General features: G+C 27.4%; 1 protein-coding gene across 2 annotated transcripts; it reads left to right on the forward strand.

Moving 5' to 3' along the window:
• Positions 1-329: 329 nt before the first annotated feature.
• LOC107168459 (uridine phosphorylase 2) lies at positions 330-22,733 on the forward strand. Of its 2 annotated transcripts, none has more exons than XM_089220313.1 (7): positions 330-470; positions 13,502-13,628; positions 14,874-15,035; positions 15,242-15,427; positions 15,590-15,728; positions 17,744-17,937; positions 21,269-22,733. In XM_089220313.1, the coding sequence occupies exons 2-7, from the start codon at positions 13,524-13,526 to the stop codon at positions 21,449-21,451; spliced, it is 969 nt and encodes a 322-aa protein (XP_089076439.1). In that variant the 5' UTR covers positions 330-470; positions 13,502-13,523; the 3' UTR covers positions 21,452-22,733. The 2 variants fall into 2 exon arrangements, with proteins under 2 accessions (XP_089076439.1, XP_015373362.1); XM_015517876.2 differs by lacking the exon at positions 330-470 and adding an exon at positions 8,751-9,136.
• The last annotated feature ends 327 nt before the right edge of the window (positions 22,734-23,060 follow it).

Raw genomic sequence — 23,060 nt, forward strand, 5'->3', positions numbered from 1 at the left:
GTTTTAATGTTAATATTAATATTTTAATATAGTATACGAGTAGGTAATGAGTAGGTACTTCATAATTTTAATGTATATTGTATGTGTTAAATTTGAATTTAATGAAAAGTTTTAAGTACCCACGAATAATATTCTTAAGTTATCCAAAATAAAATAATTACAATCGTTATTCTTCGCTAAATATCTAATTTCGTTCAATATTTAACCTAAAATGTCTATAAAATATTGTTTTAGTATTTTTTTGTGACAGTATGAATAAATTATACGGAACCCTGCATTAAAGTTTTCAATTTTTAGGTATCAATCATTCGATTCATTCGCATCCTTTCTGCTTGACCGATTGGGAATGATAATTGATATTCAAACGAACTCGACGTCCAGAAAATGCTTAGCCCCGTTATGAAACATTAATACACACGACGAAGGGTGGCGTGATTGATCACGTAACAGTTATGTGATATTACGTGCAGGTAAATAATGAATATGGTTCATATCTAAGCAGACAATTAAAACCCTTCGGTGGCTTATAGGTTCTGATGGTTTTATTTATCGTAGTTATTTAATTTTTATTTAAAAAATAATGTTCGAGTTAAGCCTAACGTGCTACCAGTGGAAAGTGGAAGTATAACATAATATACTAAATGATTGAGTTGCATGTTTCATAGTTTAATGTGTAAATAAATAATATTATCGTAAATAAATAACCCGTTAAAATTATTGTATAGTTTTACACTTTTACGCAACAAGATATTGTACGTATACAACACAACATATTCGCTACCTACCTATATTAAGTAAAATCATAAAGAATAATATTGATTTTCAACCGGATTTCGTATTTATTTGTGTTTAGTATTATTATGTTTAATTTATAATTCCTTTTTTTTCATCCAATTTAATGGGTATCTACTGTCTACACTTTGCGAATTAAAATGTGCCTTTTTTTTAAAAAAAAGTGTTCATTTATTAAAGCATTATTGTTGAATAAAATTGTCTATTATACAAAACTTCTTAAAAATAACATTTTTATGTCACAAACATATATAAAATTCATACCATTATATAATAACATACCGAAATATCGAATTATATGAAAAAAAAATACCCTGTACCATATATATAATATATATATATATATATGGTACAGGGTATTTTATATATATTATAATGAATTATAATTTATAATGCGCATACTCTTCGAAAGAATTTCGGAATTCTATTATAATGATCTATAAATGTCTTCTAAATACGTGTGAGCGTCGGAACTCCGTAGTATTCTACACATCGTAGAATATGCAGATTTATAAAGAGAACCCTGTCGTTTACGTAAGGATGAAACGGAAATTACGCACTCTACTAACCTACTATACCTCGTTAAATGATATAACTGCAGGTTAGCTATCTAGGTAAAGGTTTGTATAAATTGTTATATATTATACATTTATAAACATAAACGCGATAGTACTAGATATTACTCGAACACCATGTATAAGTGTATCTATAACTTATAAGTACGAATTCCAATTGGGTATAATATACAGATTGCACTCGACCACAGGTCGGGCTACTGACCCAGCACTCATCGAATCAAGGCACGCGCAAACGAAATTCCAATTACCATAACACGTAAACGTTTCACACACCCACTCACGAGATATTATAATATATATATATGTGCACACGAGAACATTACATCAGAAATTCATACCCTAAGCGAATTGCTGACACACAAACACACTCTATCTCTTTCACACACTCATTCACTCTCTCTCTCCCTATTTCACTCTCTTTTGCGAGCGCCGTCACCATTCGGCGAAACTATTTCGACACACCCGCCAGATTAACCCTCGTGTAGTTTCAACGTCAAGTCTTCCGACCGTTGTTCTCGAGTGGCAGATATGTTATTATTATTTTACATAATTTTATTTGTATGTATAAAAAACATGTATTGATATCACGTGACTATCGACGGCAGCCAACCACCAAGTCAGCTTAGGTTTGAAACTGCAGCAATTGTTTGTTATATTGACCCGGCATTGGGGGCCTGGCTATCTTAGGTGCGCGTTGAAATTAATTTTGAAACGTTAACATTTTGATGTAGGAATACTTATTTTAGATTATAGATTATATTTTATAGGGCATGCAAAAACTCAGAATGTATAAGTACACAGGAACACTGCTATAGCTAAGTCTACTGGTGAAGTGGTAACGTCCTTATTAAGTATTAAACATATGGTTAACAACTATATGTGATCTACGCTGAAAGATAACCGTTTGAATGCGATACTTTCATTTAATACTGAAGCAGAACTTTTGAAATAAAAAATAGAATTAGAAATGATTTTAATAATAGTGCAAAAACTAGAAAAAAATATTTCTGTAGTTTTTTAAGCTAATTTGACATAAGTTTCTTTTATAAATATTGTATTAAGGCTTACACATCATTAAGGTGTAAACAGAAACCCTCTTTCCACTTTTAAATATTCAGCAGATATATTTTTTAAGACTTTTGATATATTGAAATTTGAAATTAATGTTTAAGTTTTTGAGTTATCTAACTTTGAGTACCTACCTACTAGGGTACTAAAGAGTAAAGATACTAATATATTTATACTTTATGGTAATAGATTAAGTAGAGATGGGGCTTAAATTATTTGAAAATTGTATAGTGATTAATTTTTTAACAATTATCCAAGTATAATAAATATCAAATGCTACATATATATATGTAGGTAACATAATATGGCTTATATTTTATTAAAACCACTTTTGAGGATTTTTAATGATATATTTAACTATTTTAATTTAAAGTGGAGTTTATTTAAGAAGTTCACTGTATTTTAAATAAAACTTATGAAGTACTATACATAAAAAATAAAAAATAATAAGTAATAACTGTATTGTTTACATTGTAAAGTTTTCGACGAAAGGAGTTTTAAATGATGGGAGTTCTTAAGAATTATTTGATCATCGTAGTCTGGCATCTGACATATAACATGTAATATATTATGTTATCTATACGGAGAATATAATTATCCTCATGTTATCATTAAGAAATTTCACCGAATTCATAAAATATTATAATATTGAGATTTGCATAATCTAAATTAACCCATAATAGTCATTAATACATTGTATATACTTATAAATTATTCCGAATCGCAAATATTATTTTGTTTAAATTATTATATAAATATGCGAGTCACTGAGTCAGTAAAATATTATTTTTCATAAAATATAAAATCGAATCCGTCGTAAGATTCTAAACATTTTTTTGACAAGTAAGAATTAACAAATTAAAAAATTTCCTAAGACTTATTTAGTTAAGTTAATTACCAATATGCAGATACGTATTAATAAATACCAATAAAGGTATATGTATAGAAAATGTAAAGATAATAAATTAAATTAAGTAAAAAATGCTCTAATTTCTTAAAACTTCGTTGTGTTAGAAGTTGCTGTAACAAAGAACAGTGGTGATACCTACCTACCTATTTATGCCTTGCCTAGAATTATCACAACAAGTGTATTATATAAAAAAAGTTAGATAAGGAAATGTCACAGGAAAAACTTAAATATTTAAATGAATAATAAGTAGAATAATCATCACGGGAAGTGTCAAGGGTAAAATAAGCTTTCTCCATCTATTTAACACATAATATTCTATAAATTAAGTTCTATGAAATAATTAACATCTATTCTTATCACAATCTAGTTACATGATACCTAGGAGTACCTACCTACGTAATAAATAATTAAAAATGATTAGAAAATGTAACTTGTAGGTTTGTAGCCGATTCCAATTCTTTATAATTTCAATTTATGAAACTTTTTTTTTATTATTTATAATATAAATGTATTTAAAATCTGTAATATAATTATGCAATAAGTAAATTTGAGATTTTTTTACAAGATTTGGAAGCTTGAGTGAAGGGTGCGTCCATTGACATAACTTCAAACTGGTTTTTTTTTTTATTTAGCGAAGTATTTCACGAGGCCAATTTCGTTTTAGTCGACGGGGAGGGTTGAATTTATGAAACTTATAATTTAAAGGTGCATATGGAGGATCTTAATCGTATACTGAAGTAATTTAATGCAACATTTAACTTTTAAGTAGTTATGTACTAAAACGAAATTGGCCTCATGATTTACTTCGCTAAATAAAAAAAAAAAAAACCAGTTTAAAGTAGTGTCAATGGACGCACCCTTCACTCAAGCCTCCAAACCTTGTAAAACAATCTCAAATTTACTTATTTTATTATTATGTTACAGATTGTAAATATATTTATATTATAAATTATAATAAAAAAAAAAAGTTGTCATGTAAAATCTTCCAAAATCCAGATACACCATGTATACTGTAAAGTATTTACAATATTTTGATTGCATCTGTCTACACAGTTTTCCTGTTAGTTTTATATAAGTGTATACTGTTGCTATTATTTAATATTTGTATATTTACAGATACTTTAATGTCAAAGGTTAAACTATAGATATTAACACGAGATGAAACTCAAAATGGAAGTTTATGGAAACTACGGACAATGTATGTATGATATGTTGACATGTCGTTGTTCTATTGCTGCTGCAAAGTAATATAATAATAATAATAATAATGACAGGTTAGATACGTTTGCCATGACTTATTCAAACTAATTAGTAATTAATTACATACGATGATATATACAGATTATATAGTATTACAGTAACGAAATGTGAGATTTAAAGGTGGTTTCAGAATTAACTGTTTTATAGTTTAAAAGTATGAAATACAATAGAATTCAGAGAACTGCAGATATATGAAATGTAATATTATATATATATATATATATATATATATATATATTTATTTATTATATAATATGTAAGCACTCAGTGCGCTGATATTCTCCTTAAAAAGTTATGATACTATAATAAATGGTCACTAAATAATCATTATATTTAGGTATTTAATATTTATATACTTAATACACTGATTTTAAATTGGAACTATAAAATATAAACATTAAACAATTATTTTATTAATTTAGTTAAATAAATAATATTATATTATGCGGTTCTCTTACTGCGTTAACTTTATACAAAACAAAATGTCATTCACACATTATTTAGAAGGAAAAATCATTAGGTAATAGAAATAATATTTTAAAATCATTTTTAAACAGCAGTAAGCAGAATGATATATAATTACATTATAGGCATAAAATAATATTCCATATAAAAATGCAATATGTGCCTCTGTAATGTATTTTTTAGTGTCATTTATCAATGGATTAAATGAAAAATTGATTCATAAAAAATTGAGTGAAAAATATATATTATTCGCCAAATAAAATATAGAAGAATGTCTAAAGTCTTGACAGTTTTGTCAATCATCAATATTTATATAAAAAAAAACTTCGCAAGCGTATCATCGAAAATATGCTATACGTTTATATCGTGAAGGAAAAAAAATCAAGATAGGATGACTTTATATTACTTTAATATATTTTTCATGTTTTACTAAATATTATGTAAGTAAATTATAGCCTGCGTGCAAGCAGACATTTAAATATTTAAATAAGTATTTGTAAATTAAAAATGAATTAGTTAATGATTAAAAATAAAGTTCTAAATAATATACAAAAATATTATCAGTATTTACTATAAATAAAATGGTTGAATTTCATTTTAATTTCGATTATTCATGATCAGTGTACCGTAATTTTTAACTCTGTCATAAAGTAAGTCTTCTATTAAATTATAAAGCATTCATCCCATTCACTGCACAATGGCTTTCAGTGCAGGGTGACAGTTTGTTACATTGCGTTCATTTACTTTTACAATATATTTATATATAATATAAGATGCGTAGAAGTTGTTAATTTTCATTAGCAGCATCCGTCTGCAGCAGCTGTCTATATATTGTGTACATTATCACATTATACATTTTTTTTTAAATTTTAAACTTCTACGAGGGATTGATTAATTGAGAAAGATAGAACTATATATAATTGAACACTGAACGAGAGATAGAAGAGGAACAGATGAGTAGTATAATTTATATAATCTTATATTGTTATTATGGTGTATTGGACCGATTGCAATATTTTGAAAGAAAAAAGAATAAATGAAACATTTTAATACTGCAGCCTACAAAGGTCATCAAGATAACCCGGCTTGAATCTTACGCGCATAGCACACAGTGCCTAATTAATAATAATCTACTATCTATAGATAAATTTTTTTTATACAATGAGGTATTCAAAATATTGAATCTAATGTTGAGTTATTAAGAGTTCAAAAGGTATTTTAAATTTTCAAATATTTATAGTGTTTATTTGATGTTGATAAAAAGTATCTTTTTGTTTGAAAAAATCTTGAATATGTAATACAAAGTTTCTCATGAGTTGTTCTTACAGAAACTCAAAAATATTGAAAATATATAAATAATATGTTTATACCAGCGGTTCCTCGTACTGTGCTGCAGAGGCGCTGCGCTGCCATCGAATGTTATCAATTTATCATCCATCCCATTAATTTAATATATACAAATAAATATATACCTAAATCTTAATATAACTAATATCTTATAATTTATGTATAATTACAATTAAATAAATATTTTCATAATATATATTACAAATTGTTCTGGATTTTTATTTTTTCTTATGAAGGAGACCATGTAAACCCCTTATTTCAAAAAAGGGTACCGTGAGCCAAAATAGGTTTGGGAACCGCTGGTCTATATAACATTAATTTATTATATACGTATACATTTTGAAATTCAAATTTTAGTCAAAATACGATATTAAAATTTTCAACGAAAAGGTTTAGGGTTTTTCTAACATTGACGCCCTTTTCTTCCGTTAAAAAAACACATTTACGCCACTGTAACACAATCCAAGCCAGTATAGACAGTATAGTAGATCCATATGGATGTTGTCTGTGGATTAAAATGGGAATGGCATGTAGAAACGGTTTTTTTTTTATAAATCTATATCAAGATCGTGTGAATTTAACGCGTTTTTTCTTCGAATCAGTATATAGAGAAAAATTTGCCATGTTAAACTTTATGGCCACCCCAAATTATATAAACGAAACACATCATAAAATCTAAATGGCTCTAATCAGAACCCCAAAAAACGTTTGCAGAAACGACATCCATCATCACTATGACACTATATAATACCAAAAAAAATAATTCGTGTAAAAAGTGTAAAAATCACTACGAAGTATGATAATTAGAACATCGGTATTGTTTTAATCATCGTGTAATATTTACAAAGCATTTAATTAATACCACCGCGTCACCTTCCTGTCGTTAAATTCGCTACCCAATTTAATGAAATGACCAAGCGTGTTCTCCAAATATAATAAAGTATAAACACGCGTCTGGGGAACAGCATTTACTACTTACAATACTTGCTGTAAACTGGTGCAATATTATACAAGTATACAGATTAAAGGGCGTATGTAATGTACAAAGTGTATCTGAATACTATTATAATATGAAGGGGTGTAGACTTTGATGCGTTTCTTTATCGAGTCGATCATATTTTTTCGACACGTTTCTGTAAAATATTATAATAGTGAACAATTTAGAGATATATAAACTGCAGTGTACTCGTAAACACAAATCGTTTACCTACATTATTATTAATACCTATACCTACTATTATTATCACCACACTCTTCGACGGCGTGCAGCAGTAGTCGTCTAGTGCATATAATACGCAGCATGCGTGCGTATACAGTACGTCAATTATAAGACGGCTGACACACGTAATTTTGCGACTAATAAATATATGAATCCCGAGAATGAATTTTGAGAGAATAAAATGAAATATTTTCTCATTATACATAGATATTATCATAATGTCGTCGTCTACACAGAAAAGTGAGAATGGACGAGAGAGAAGATGGAGGCACACTCACAGCGGCATTTTGATATATATTATATCATACAGAGTGATTCACCAGATTTGCTCATCCCCATTATTCCTTTAATAATAATTAATTCTGATTTATGAAATATGTTTCGAAATTCAAATGAGTAGTTTATGGATTATTTATAGATTTATGTACTATGGATATTGTCCATGATTATAAGTTTAAAGATCATATTATATAGTATACGAGAGCTAAAATTTTTTGAAAATATTATATGTATTAATTAATTATTAGCATTTTGAATTTTGTGAATATTGTCCGAGTACTAAGTAGGTAACAACTGAATATCACATATTATATTTGATATTTGATATGTTGATATGTAAGACCATTAATATAACGATCATTATCTAAAGTACGTAGAATTCAATAATTCAGAAACTACTACTTATAGTTATACAATTGAAAATTGGATGAATCGACATTTTTGTTTACGGTTTACACTTTGACAGTAAAAGCGAACACAAGATACAACTTAAATGTTAAAAAAACCTGAGTATACTTATGGTCTATATGAGTACGAAAAAGTTCCAAAAACTGTAATTTGAATAAATATCGTTGTTAAGGGATAAAATGGGGGTGAACATGGTTGGTGAATCACCCTGTATGTGTATATATGTTACATATAATAATATGTATGTATATAGTACTGCGATCGCATCGATCGGCGGAGTTTTACGGTGACGACGTCGGCCGCCGAGCTGGCAAACGACGATGGGCATGCGCCTCGGTCGGATCATACACACACACACACACACGCATATTCATACCCACACACGCACACATACAAACATCACACGCACACACAAACACACGCACACGCCTTAACGCCGCACATCCAGTGTTCGTTGGAATTGTGGGTACCGCAAGCGTGTGTAACTGTTGATATATATATATATATATACATATACTGTCAAGCATTACGGTTTGGGTGAATTTTTTTTGCTCCGCCGACGTTTAGTGTTCTTCGAGTCCTCTCAGTATTCGCGCCCACTCGTCCCCCGAAGGAATATTAGTGTAATCGGTGGCGTATATAGTTACGCGTCGTCGCACAGTATCATACGATTATCGGCGAGAAGTATACCTCAGCTACGCTACACAAACCGATACAATATCGCATTTATTTATTATATTATAGTATATTAAATTCGCGGGCGCCGAACCGAATACTCGTAATGTCTTTCTTTCAAGAAGAGAACGATGAGTAAGTTTGACTGTACAATATTATACATTAAGATTATTTAATATTTTATCAACATTTGAACGTACTTACTACTTAGTACTTAACAAAATATACGTATCATCTCTAGCAACGCGTATAATACGTATCCGAACGTGTTCTTGATCGTATTGTTTATGTTACATGTAAAGTAATTTAATATGCTTTTAATGCAGTTGTTTGCCTTTTTGGTGAGTTTTATACATCATGCACTTGACATAATAATTAATAATTATTATTATCATAAAACTATTTGTCCCGAATAATATGAATATATTTCGTAACTGTTCTGAGTGTCCCGTGACTATCTTAATTTTTAGTAACAAAATAAAAACAGAACAATTTATTTCGATTGATACAATTGCAATAATGCAATTTGCATTATTATATAATATATAAACGTAAATACTCACATTTCTTATTTTTTTTCTAAAATTAAATAATTGACTAATATAGCACTAACGTCTAACGATGGATATTAATATAAGTACACATAACTAGTATTTTGCTTACCCATATTATATTTCAATTAGGCACCTATACACGCACCTAAGATATTATATTTTAGTTTGAGTGATTCTCGTAGTGTCATAAATCATAATGTTAACAACAGGTAACTAAATTATAATATTGTAATACTCGTTATGTATTGTGTACGACATAAACCAATATAATAAAAGGAATAAAGTTTATTATAATAATATTATGTTTGGTGTGTGGTAATTTATTAAATTTTATTTAAATATTAAATTATTTTTAAAATTGAAAATTGCATAGAATTATATACTTTATATTGGTATTGTTATAAAAAGTGCATACAAATATAAATTACATTTTTTTTCGTTTTAAAATGATAATACTTATTTTAAAAATCGATAAAAGAAAAAATGTTTTCTCAAATTAAAAAAAAATCAAAAAGTTGACGTAATAATGAATTAAATTGTTATTAATATTAAGTGACTTTTATTAAAATCATATTCAACAAATATAAGATATTCTTAACCTCTGACGTCTGTGGATAACATAGAAACGAAAACCAAATTATATAACAATGGAGAGTAAAAATCAATAATGTGAAAGTTTCCGGGGTTTTTACTAGAAATAATGCTATAAATTTTCACTTAAGCAAACATTTACCATCAAAGCGCTATAATAATAAAAAAAAAACTATGATTTAGTAATTAGTAATTACATATATGTTTATTGTAAACATTATTGTATTATTTGTATTAGAAAATTATTATCATTCAGTAATTACAAGCTCTTACCTTTACTATAAACATTTACTATAATATAAACGTATTAACTTAGTTACTATATTATAATGAAATAATATGCCAGATTAGGTGTACATGATTTGATGACAGCAGAGGACTAGAGGAATAAATTGTGCAAACAGACCCTCCTCTGCTGTCGGTTTTAAATCGGAAAAAAAAGTTTCTATGCTTTGTGAAAGTTTCTATACCCATTCCATTTAATTATAAAACTGACCCTAATAAGCATTTGGCTGATTTTAATTAAGTAGTCCTATGTTGTTATCATATAATATAATATTTTATTAAGCACCCAAACTTGCCACATTATTCAATGAAAGAAAATCATAATATACTAAAAATGTATGTGTGAGAAGGAAAACTATTAAATAGTACTTAATATTATCTACACAGTATAATACAACATTATTAACTGATTGTGGTTAAGATTTAAAAATCATTACCTAACTGTATGTACGTGTAATATATAAATAGACAACAGAAAGGTCGTATCCCTGCAAGTATATACCTTTTATGACGTATTATGCATAATAATTGATAATGTACCTAATTATAGTATAATATAATTTTATAATTTTATTTGTCAATCATTATTAATTATGTATATTTTATCTAAATATAATAATACATTTTGATGAGTAAATGCTTGAGGCAGCTATTAGCTGTATTTGCTTGCAAAAAAAACTTTTTGGAGCGTTTAAATTGCTCCGATGTATATAGATTATAGGTGATAGTTTCTGTACATTGGAATTATATTGATGCAGTTTTTATAACAAATGGGTTATTTTCAATTTTTAATATTCATAATATATATTTCTACTGTTCAATAAAATTGGAAAACTTGTTAACCTGGAAAAGTGAGACCTATTGACAATAAATTTGCTGTCAATAATTCATTATTATTTTTACTAAAATATTTCAATGTATAGAAGTTATATGAATATGTGATATAAACTAATACCTGCTTTAGATACACTCATAAGCCATTACGGATATACATAAAACTAATAAAATATTATATAATTTATAAACTTCAAACTTTTCTTAAGTATATACTTGTCCCTTGGTATGGAATACACAAGTATAAAATTGATGGTTAAAAAAAATTAAAACAATACTTAGTACATAATATATAAGTATATTTTTTCATACACCAGGTAAATCAATTGTGACAGATTTTGAATGTTTCTGAGTTCTCAAGTTTTATACTTATACACATGAGAAAACTGCATTATTATTGCTTTGTCAAACTAGGAGAATAATTATTAAAAAAAAAAAATACAAAGCATTAATTTATTTATTCTTTTAATTGTATATATGTTGTAGCTTTTAATATAAAATATAAAAAGCTATACATCATTCCACCTGTAAATAGTGTGTCTAGTGTGAATTAGGTAAACTAGTCTTATGAAGAACGGAACTACAACATACTATAATATATTATATTATGCTTCAAGTAACAAGTTTTATTTCTATCGAAATTTACATCAGAATTTTCAACATAATAGTTTATTTAGTTACCTACATAAACTAAACTAATAAGTAATAATACTGACAATACTGTTAGTTTTTATTGAAAATTAAATAAATTATTGAACGTATTTCTACAACTTTAGTTATAAAATGAACACGTTAACTGTTCTTTTGTCAATAACACTTTTATTTTAAGTTGTCAATTGGTAGTGTTTTATTTTATTTTTTTTACCAACATACCTACTAAAATATATCTATAATTAAAGGGGAAAAAACAAGAGCTGATAGCCTCGCACATATTTAATATAATACTATGCTTTTTTCTGTACACTGCGTTTATATACGTATTACTGTAGTTGTAATTCAATATTCATCATGACCAATAAATTTCAGACAATGTAACTAGTATAGCTAGGCCTACCTATATATAAATTGGTAGAACACAAAGCGAGTTTGAACTCTTAAGCGTCTATCTTCTGCATGACATAGTAGGTAAATACAATAATATAAACTCATCTTGCCGTGTCCCCCATTGCCATTGGTTAAAATTAAAGCACATATGAATTCATATACAGTGTGATCTAAAACCACGTAGATATCTGTTTATCCGTTATGAATTTATGATAGTATTGATATATACTATATAGTATTGGTATGCACGATCTAATGAACAGTACTCTTCGTGAATATGCTGCAGAGATATGCATATTCTGATTTACGTGGTCGGAACGTTTTAAAACTATTATTACAGAAATTACATCATAAAAAATAAATAATAATAACAATCAACGTTTTATTATTGATTGTATAAACTATTTTTGATTATGGTGAATGGTGATGGTCAGTGAGACATCTTTTAATACACAGCACTGGCGTTTGGTTTAAACATAATTTATAGGCTAATACACTACTACAGGACTACAGCATTATAATTAATATTATTGCATAGAGGTCGTGAATTGCGATAATAAATTCCAGTTTTGACTAGGTGCGAAAATGCACAATATGCTCGTATATTCGTGTACATTGAGATTTGAGGTTGAGTGCATAATAACGTGAGCATAAGCGCTTATATGATTATTAATATTTAAAGTACACAATACACGAATGATATTGCACTTATTTTAATCGAAGGAAATTACGTTGCAAAAACAAAAAATATGTATTTCACTATTTCACCGAAAGTTGAACTGCATCGCTTTGATATATTACGGTGATAGATATAATATAGTTGTATAGTATGTGTAGTACATATACCTACATTTACAACAAAGTTAAATTTGTATTGACTTTCACATCTTTCAGCTTTCTTTCTTAGTCTATTAAACTGAAATTAAAATATAATGCGATAGGGCATGGATATTTACCTAATATAATATTATTGTTAAAACGATACCATTTGTAGACTCGCTAATATTTAATAATATATTTAGGTATATATAAATTCAAAAAAATGATTATAATTTATAAATGCACAAATACTCAATAAAGTAAAGTTTGAAAGAATTTTTTTTTTCATTTTGTGTGCATACCTATATATTTGAATATTATTAACTACTGAACAATGGAAAAAAAATAATGTGAAGTTCGTTTTGATTTACAGGTACGAGGATGTGAGCACTGTTATGGTTCGAAACTCACATCTAGATCTCATGGATCAAGATATATTGTACCATTTGGCTCTAGGGAGTGGTTCACATGACTTAAGAGCCATGTTCGGTGATGTCAAGGTATAGTTATGATTTTATGAATAATTAATTTTATTGTTTACAACTATACAATAAAAATTGCTATGTGTATCCATACAATAATTATTTAGTGATTTATGCTGTATAATGTTTTTTTTTTTAATTACTCAAGAGAATTTTGTAAATAAATTAAAAATAGAATACAAATAAATAAATTTGATACATTTAATTTAATTATTCAAATAAAATAAAATAAAATAGAATTTTGTTTATCTGTTGAACAATATACATATAATATTATTATAATGAAATTTATACTGATGAACACTAAACAGTAGTTTACTTTGGAAAACTATTATTAAAACTTTATAGTTTCTAGTATAATCACAACATTAACAATAGATATACATTATATATACTACACTATCCTTAGTATGATATCGTTTATAGACAAATTAATTAAAGAAAAATAATAAATGTCTTCCTTCTTAACTATAGCTTAAACATTTCTGGTATATCTAAAAATTATACATGTTACATATTTCACTGAACAATATAAACTATACGAATTATTATTTCGCCTCTATGCCTTAGTTACAATTTTTAAGCCATTAAATATTTAAATCAAATACTCCTATGACATCAGGTGAAATCACATTTTTAATTAAAATCTTCCTATCGCTACTAATTATGATACCAAACAAACACCGCTTATTGTATAAAACAATTATTTTACTAACATAAGATTGTCACAGTTGAAAAGTTCTCATTACATTGACAAATTAGTTATTATAAATATTAAATACTTATATCAATAACAGATAATTCGAAACACCTGAGTCATATTATATTGTTATCGCTTATCGGCCAATATTTTATACTCTCAGTTTTATAGTAATAATAATACAAATGCAGCCATTCAACATTTCAAATCCTCTGAAGGCTATTATATACCTACCTATAAAGCAAATATAAATATAAAATAAAAATTAATGCAAATAAATTTGGGCAAATCACATTTATACAAAAAAAAAAGAATTAAATTAATACTTCTAGATAACTGATTGCTTATAAAAAATAAAAATATTGGATATAAAAAGTAATAAGGCATATTTCCACAGTAATAATTAATAAGTTAATAAATAAGCATAAAATAATCGATTGTCAATTTTATTTTTCCAACATATCTCAATTATTATTTTTTAATTGATAATTATTTTTGATGTATGTTGTATAATTTTGCGAAATGTCTGATTTTTGCATAGGATTAATGAGGTTTTTTTATAGTTTGTGTGTATGGGTGGGACTCCAAAACGTATGGAACAATTCGCTTATCGATTGATGGAAGAAATATCTTACAAAATACCTACAGGTACCACGTTGCAGGACATCAGTCGATATTCGTACAGATACTCTATGTACAAAGTTGGCCCCGTTTTATGTATAAGTGTGAGTATAATATTATTATTGTTATAATTAGAGTAAACCGTTAATTTCTATATATAGAAAAACTATATTTATTATGTGTCTATAATATAACTACGTGTATGGTTTATATCATTTTTGTCATTAATCTCCCATCATCCAAAACCAAACAATCCGTCATTTCGCGGTGAAACATTATTGTTTTTATTTTATACGGTTTTTATTTTTAGCATGGGATGGGCATGCCTTCAGTTGGAATTCTTTTACACGAGATCATCAAGCTGATGTTCCACGCAAAAGTCGTAGATCCTATCTTCTTTAGGATAGGTACAAGTGGTGGTATCGGGCTGGAAGGTGGAACTGTGATCATTTCTGACGAGGCTGTGGACGGAACTCTCCAACCACACCTGGAATTAGTACGTGTGTTATACCTTTATAATAAAATTGTAGTCTTATATAGTATTATAATATTACAATTATAATTTATACATTATATTCATTTAAATCGGATATCGAGTATTTTTTGCACGATGGTCTCGGTAGCGTAATAATAAATTTGTATAATGTTACCCGTGCAGCAAATTCTGGGCAAGACTGTGAAAAGAAGTTCAGTCCTTGATAAAAAACTGCAGTGGGAGTTAAAATCGCTAGCGGAACCAGACGACCCGTATCCTACAGTGATTGGCAAGACCGTGTGCACTAGTGACTTCTATGAAGGTATAAATTATAAATCATACAAAATATTATTAATTTTTATCACATAATATACCACTGCAGAGTGTACTCTGCAGTCCGGATGTAAAGGCTATTAATTTCTATCGCATTATTATCCGCAAAGAAATATGTGTAGACGCCTAGGAACCTTCTGTATGAAAATCCATTGATTATTTATGATATAACTGTGACATTATATGGCCATATTGGTTATGTAATATGTTATAATATTATCAGTGATAAATTCAAAATCATATAAATATGGTAAAATAGACATAGTATGTTGTTTATTATATTTTAACAGAAAAAAGTTTCTTACAGTTCTCACTTATCTACGATAATCAATCACCTGCAGTTTTAACATCCTATATTATTCCATAACTGAAACATCACACACGATAATATTATGAGTACCCTACGTCTCTCAACATAATATGTTTAGAAAGAAAAAATTATAGCTCAATAAACTCAATGTTATGAAATGTTTAGTGGTGTGTACAGATTTTTTGTCGGAGGGGGGGGGGGGGTGAAAATAAATTGTTAACAAATTTTATCTGAAAATGGCTTATTAATGAAAGTTTTGTTATTGTTTAACGGTTTGTTAATAAATGCTAACATATAATTAATAACTATTTCTTTATGATCTTAAAAATAATATTGTAAAATAATTATCGTATATGTATGTATAGTGTATATACGTAAAACCCGTAAAGGTGTGTTTTTGAAATAAAAATCTAGAATATTATAGACATGATAAAAAAAAATGTTTACGTATATTGTAATTCAATAATAAAAATAAATTATTATTATTTGATTCTGAAATAATTCATAAATGTATAATATTCATTTCGTTTAAAAATTAAAAATTAAGTAAAGAATCTTCTTTATATTGGTTTTTATTAAATAAACTCGATGGGTTTTTGAACTCATCTTAATTTCTCAATAGGTAGTGTTATGAATATTTTAAGGGTCGAATTGACGAAATGTAATAAAAATATTTTAAGACCTAATGATAATTTAATAATAGTGTATACAGTGAAACCTCTTAATACCGGGCACTCTCGGTCACCGTAATTTTGTCATTAATTTAATGGTGTCGACCAATTCAGAGGGGAGGGGGTAAATTCTCGAAAATAACTCGGAGAAATTAATAATTACATAATATCCACAACATATTTTATTACCTTAATATAATATTTATAATCAATTATATTTCTATATTTTTATAATTTTAATGTAAATATTAATTGTACATATTATTATTTAAAATCATATGAAAAATCAAGTTACTTTAACTTGTTTTGACTTTGATGCATAATAGTAATTTCATATATCAAGGCATTTTCTAATTCAACTGCGTTGGAGACAATATACGTTTACGAATACGTTCGTATGTAATGAAATCACAAACACAACTAAATACCTATGAGTAGGAAATAGTAATGTAGGATACTTCACAGAACATAAACTAGAAAAATGTTTTAATCGATGTGATAATGGACAGATAAGATTAACTTAAAACAATAATAGATAGATAAATATTTAAAAGGACATTCCACAATTTTATTATTCTATATTTTAGAATTATCAAAATAAAAATGAAATTATCATAAAAGTGTTCGTTAATTAGAGTGTCCCGTATTTAGGGGTTTTCAATATAATAATAGTGAAAATGTCCCCGTTCTCAAAAAAATGTCCGCTATTAAAAGGTATCCTCTATTTAGAGGTGTTCGTTAAGGGAGGTTTCATTGTACATTATACATATATGTATACAGGGTGATTTTTTTATCGAAGAACACTCATACTCATACACTCATACTTTTTAAATAATGAGTGTTCTTCGATAAAAAAATCACCCTGTATATATTTGCATATAAATATATTAAAATATTAAATAGGTAAATAAAGAATCAATTGAATTGTTTTATAACTGAAGTATTATTTCACTTATTTGCATAATAATTATGTTTCTATCGCTGAAACTGGTAAGTAGATTAATATTAATTACATTTTAATAGGCCAAGGACGTATGGATGGAGCATTTTGCGACTTCACAGAAGAAGAAAAAATGGAATACTTAGAAAAATTAAAATTTAATGGTGTAAGGAACATCGAGATGGAATCTTTAGCTTTCGCAGCACTCACGCACCATGCGGGGATTAAAGCAGCTGTGGTATGTGTCACCCTTTTGGACCGGCTGAAAGGAGATCAGGTAAGATCTTATTAAAATATCGGTAGTTTTCGTTTAAGCTTCTGGTATAGTTACTTACAAAGGTTGGTTAGAAGGCCCCCAATTTTTGTATATTAATTTTTGTATAATATTTTGAAATTTTGAAAAAGGTTAACATAAAAAATTTACAAAATCAGTAAGAATTGATAAATTAGAATTTAACAATGTTTTATGAACTTAGAACTAACTATAGTATTATATAACAGTAATAGGTACGTATTATTAAGATTTAATTAAGAATTAATAAATAAGAGAGAATAAACAAAACAATAGATAAATTAGCGTAGAAGGTCATGTGGACGTCCACGCTTGAGACGGCGTATAGGAGGAGGGACACTTAGGTTGTAGTATTTCGCGCTGCTAGCAGACTGTAGGTGGCCGAAGAAGTTGATTGTTAATTTCTTTATATAATCAGTTATAGATGGTAGCTGGAAGTCCATGTGCAGTGTAGCATTACGTATAAACCACGGGGCGTTAGATATTGTCCTAAGGACTTTAGATTGAAATATTTGTATTTTGTGTATGTGGGTCTTTACACAATTTCCCCACACAGGGTCTGCGTATAAAATTAGTGGTCGTAAAATTTGTTTGTATAGCAAAAATGAAAATGTACATTTTCAGCTTAACGATGATCGTCGGTTTATCAATGGATAAAGTATCTTTAGTCTCTGGTAGCCTTGTTGTAGTTTAGAGATGAGATGTCCTAGATAATCATCTTAATTTTAAATTTTAGAAGAGGTCAATTCACTTTAATTTTGAACTAACGGAGATAAACATGATCTACTGAGCGTACAAATTGCCATGTTACGCACTTGTAAGATGAAGACTGCAAATATTCGTTTATAGCGTCTTCTTTAGGGAATTGCAAACAATGCAAACGGACAGATTTTAAAGAGTTAAATATAGGAAATTTTCAAATTGTATGCATGCGGGTCTTGTAAATGTGTACGTAGTAATAAGTGATCATTAGTGTGTTTGTAAATAAAATAGCGGAGCACCTCTACATGCGCACGTACAAGTTATCCTAGGACAGGGATGTCGAACCTTTTATAATAACTGCGTGTAAAATCAAAATGTTTGGTTTGATTTTGTTTGCCCCGAGTGTTAGAAGCTTTTCAGGCCTTGTTTTTGCTTAGAAAATAATTCAATTAAACATAGAAACATGATTTTATTTCTTGTTAAGTATATAATATATTTAAACTTAACAGCATTTACTATTTTCTATTACATATTAATATAAACATATTTTTTTTTAATTACAAAAATTAGTTTTTAATGAGAAATCTGTTGCTGCATTTTTCCAGCTAGGATTATGATTTAGATATTTTAATTGAATACATGCTGCACTAATATCTGTGATTTTCTACGATATACCTATTACAATAATAAGTTCAAGTAAATTTCAAATTATCAGTATAATTTTTTTGGAAGTGAAGCAAAAATTATAAATTTACGTGGCAGTGAAATAATACGTGAGTGTCACAGAGTGACACGTGTGACATAGGTTCACCATCTCTGCCCTAGGATTTGTGATTGTGAACTGTAGACAATTTATGCTCAATGCTCATTTGTATGTACTTTTTGTCAATACTACTGAGTACCGATGGACTTGATAACAAGATAAGACTTCTGAAAACTGATTTGAATTCGTTATTATTGATCTTAGTCCTTAGATCATACACAAGTATGAAATATAGAAGTATATGATTTAAGTTATAAATAATGTGTACTTGAGATCAATCTGGTTACATTTTAAGATATTTAATTTAATTTTCAAATAATCAACATTTAAAATTTCGTACATTTTAAATATTCAGACAAAATAATATATAGGAGCTGTTTGCAGGGGCGCAAATAGGAAAAATGTTTAGGGAGGGGGCTCAAGCAACACATATTTTTTTCATTAAATAAGTATAAGTACGTACTTTTAAGAATTTATCTGCATTTATTCAATTCTAACTTGTAGTAATACATTGGTACATATGATATATTATGTAATAATGAACATACTTTAACATTAACCATTTATTTAATTTGATATATTTAAAGTAATTGTATTCATCTCTTGGATTTTTCGAAAATATTTAATATTTCTTAATTATTGATATAGGAATGTCCCTTTCTATATTCAAAATACTTAAATTGCTAAACTTATCTTGATTCATACAAGTACGCGACCAGCATGTTTTTATACGTTGCATAGTAGAAAATGATTTCTCACTCGTACTTACGCCACTTGAAACATTTTACAAAAGTTCGGAAATTACTTTACCACCATATATAATGTCAAATGCTGTTTTATTTTTTCTAAACTAGAGTTTTCACCCAAAATGTATCAGAAAATATTTCAGACATCAGTGACTGGTCACAAGTTCCAAATAAATCCTTAACACATATTAATCATTAATTAAGTGCTTGAAAATTAATAATGTATTTATCAAGTACCTTGTAATGATTAATTATAAAAATGAAGAATCTTCAAAATTTTATTTTAGGAAAAATTATGTACTGATGAGGCTATTTGAAGCTTTTCTTCATAAAATCTTGTTTTTAAAATATTTATGACTGTACATAACATGCAATAATAACTATTAAGCTTTCTTTTTTCAATATTATTATTATTTTTTTTTTGGGGGGGGGGGGCTAAGCCTCCCAAGCCTCCACCTATTTGCGACACTTGGAGTTTGAAAACAAGAATTTGGTGAAAGAAAAAGTGGTTTGATCGATCTTAGTTAAACATATTAACGAGTTCAAATCAGTTTTCAGAAGTCTTGCGTGTCAGGTCTACTTATTGATTGATAAAAGATTAGTACATTTTGGTTTAAATAATTGTCTGTTTGAAATATCCTTATACATATTCATTAATATCTAACCTATGAACAGAAATAGGTAACTAAAAATGTATGGATAATTTATTGATTTATGCACATTTGACTTTTGAATGTTTATAATTTTGTTAAATTAATAGGGATATATGAATATTGAATTGTAGTTGTTTATCTCAATTCAATTTTTTGTTTTGAATTGCACCTATAAATAATTTATTAACATATTTTAGTGAGTTATAATATTTATGAGCGTATTGGAATCAAATTAATTATAATATATATATTATAATAATAATTAATAACTATATAATTATGTACACTCTTCACCATTTTATGACTTCGCTTACCTTAATCATCACTATTTTTTTGCCAACAGGAATAAATCTAAAAATTCTTTCACTTGTCACTTCCCTTAATATCGTGTATACTTTATATTACCATATTATTATTGTTACAACTGTCAAATTACGTTTTTGTACTTACAGATCCACTACCCCAAAGAGGTGTTGGACGAATGGCAGCAGAGACCCCAAAAACTGGTGTGCCGTTACATAAAGAAATACCTGTCAAAACGGGGCTTGATATTAAACAACCATTGCGGGTCGGTGAACGTCAAGAGCCCGAGAAGGTTCAAGCTCGTCCAACAAGAATCTGAAAGTTATGACTAAATCAAACAATACAAAATAATACGCTTTCGGATGTGCGCCCAAACACAATACGTCTATATAATATTAAACCATAACTGTGTTGACGATAAAATACTACCTATCTATATACATGATAATATTAATACAATTTACGCGGGTTCGTGTTAAAACAACGCTATTTTATTCCAATTTTCTTCTTTTTTAAGACTTTTTTCATACTTTCTATCATTATATTATATCTTTATATCATACACTCATATAATATAATACATACCCCATTAAATATTATATTATATGATATATCATACATATTTACCCTACTCTTAACATATTTTTGAATGTTTTGTATATTAACAATATATGTATTAAGTAGCTTCTTTATAGTAAAAACTTAGTGTATTAGCGATATTCTAACTGGTAGAAAACTAAAAACCTATACATATATACGATTTACATATTACATCATATTGGCTGGTTTTACTAAAGTATATAACGGCTAATTGTTTGGATTTAAATATATATATATATATATATATATATATATTTATATACTTAGTCGATTATAGTCGTACGATTGTATTTGAACTTCACGTCTTCAAAAAATATTCCATCTCTTATCTATAAAAATGATTTACATGTTTCATTATAAAACCGGTATTTCAAACAACATTTAATTATCGTTTATGAATCTTTTGACTACATTATTATTGCTCAAAATTTGTTTGCACGTAATTCCAAACACCAATATGTAGGCAACTAAATGATACAAATAAAACAAACGCCTTGTATTACACACATGCCAAACTCGTAATAAATGTAATTAATTTAAACTATAAATAATAATATTAACACATTTTAGCAAATTTATAGGTATTATCAAAAACTAATTTTAGTATGCTAACCAAGGCACTGTTAAGTGTACTGACTATTGTTACACAATTCTAGTTTAGTTAAAATAAATATTTTTTAATTACTGATTTAGCAGATATCTATTATTGGACTTTTTTTACAATCTATATTGTTTATTATAATACAAAATGACCTTCTTGTATTAGTTGTATTAATCATTATTTGTAGAGGTGATAGTTAATTGTATTTTAAAGTTCAGTATAGACTCGTATATAAGATCGTTAATTATTTTTCCTGTACATTTTATGTAATTACAAAAACCATGAGAACTGTACATTATATAAAACGCACAGTAAAGTTTTGACTCAATGTAAAATTATTTTTAACATAGAATAACTATTTATTTAAGTGTAACATATTCAACCATATATTATAATTATTATTAGATCGTCAATTTTGTATGTTATTTAGTTAGAGCATTTATAAATCAAAAATTTATAGACTAGATTAATTTAATTACCATACCCATATAATATATATATATAATAAAAAAAAAAAAATGTAAATTAACAACCATTACAAATAATATCATAGATATTGTATACATTTTATAACTAAATATATACAAGTTTGATAAAAAAAAAATATATATATATATATATAACAGTATATTATTATAATATCAGAAAACTATTTCAACAAAGATTTATACTGTTAGAGTCAGTAGGTACCTACTAGTACAACCGAGTTCAGTTGTAAAAGGCAGTTCATTATTGTGACT

This window comes from Diuraphis noxia, unplaced genomic scaffold, assembly GCF_037042655.1.
Source record: "Diuraphis noxia isolate RWA-SAM2 unplaced genomic scaffold, SU_Dnox_SAM2 contig0002, whole genome shotgun sequence".
NCBI lineage: Eukaryota > Metazoa > Arthropoda > Insecta > Hemiptera > Aphididae > Diuraphis > Diuraphis noxia.

Excerpts from the sequence above, each read along its gene's own strand:
- LOC107168459 (XM_015517876.2), top strand. The coding sequence starts at position 9,108 with ATGTCTTTCTTTCAAGAAGAGAACGATGA. Across the intron at positions 13,629-14,873 it reads CCATGTTCGGTGATGTCAAG|TTTGTGTGTATGGGTGGGAC; the intron begins GTATAGTTATGA and ends GTTTTTTTATAG. Across the intron at positions 15,729-17,743 it reads CACTAGTGACTTCTATGAAG|GCCAAGGACGTATGGATGGA; the intron begins GTATAAATTATA and ends ACATTTTAATAG.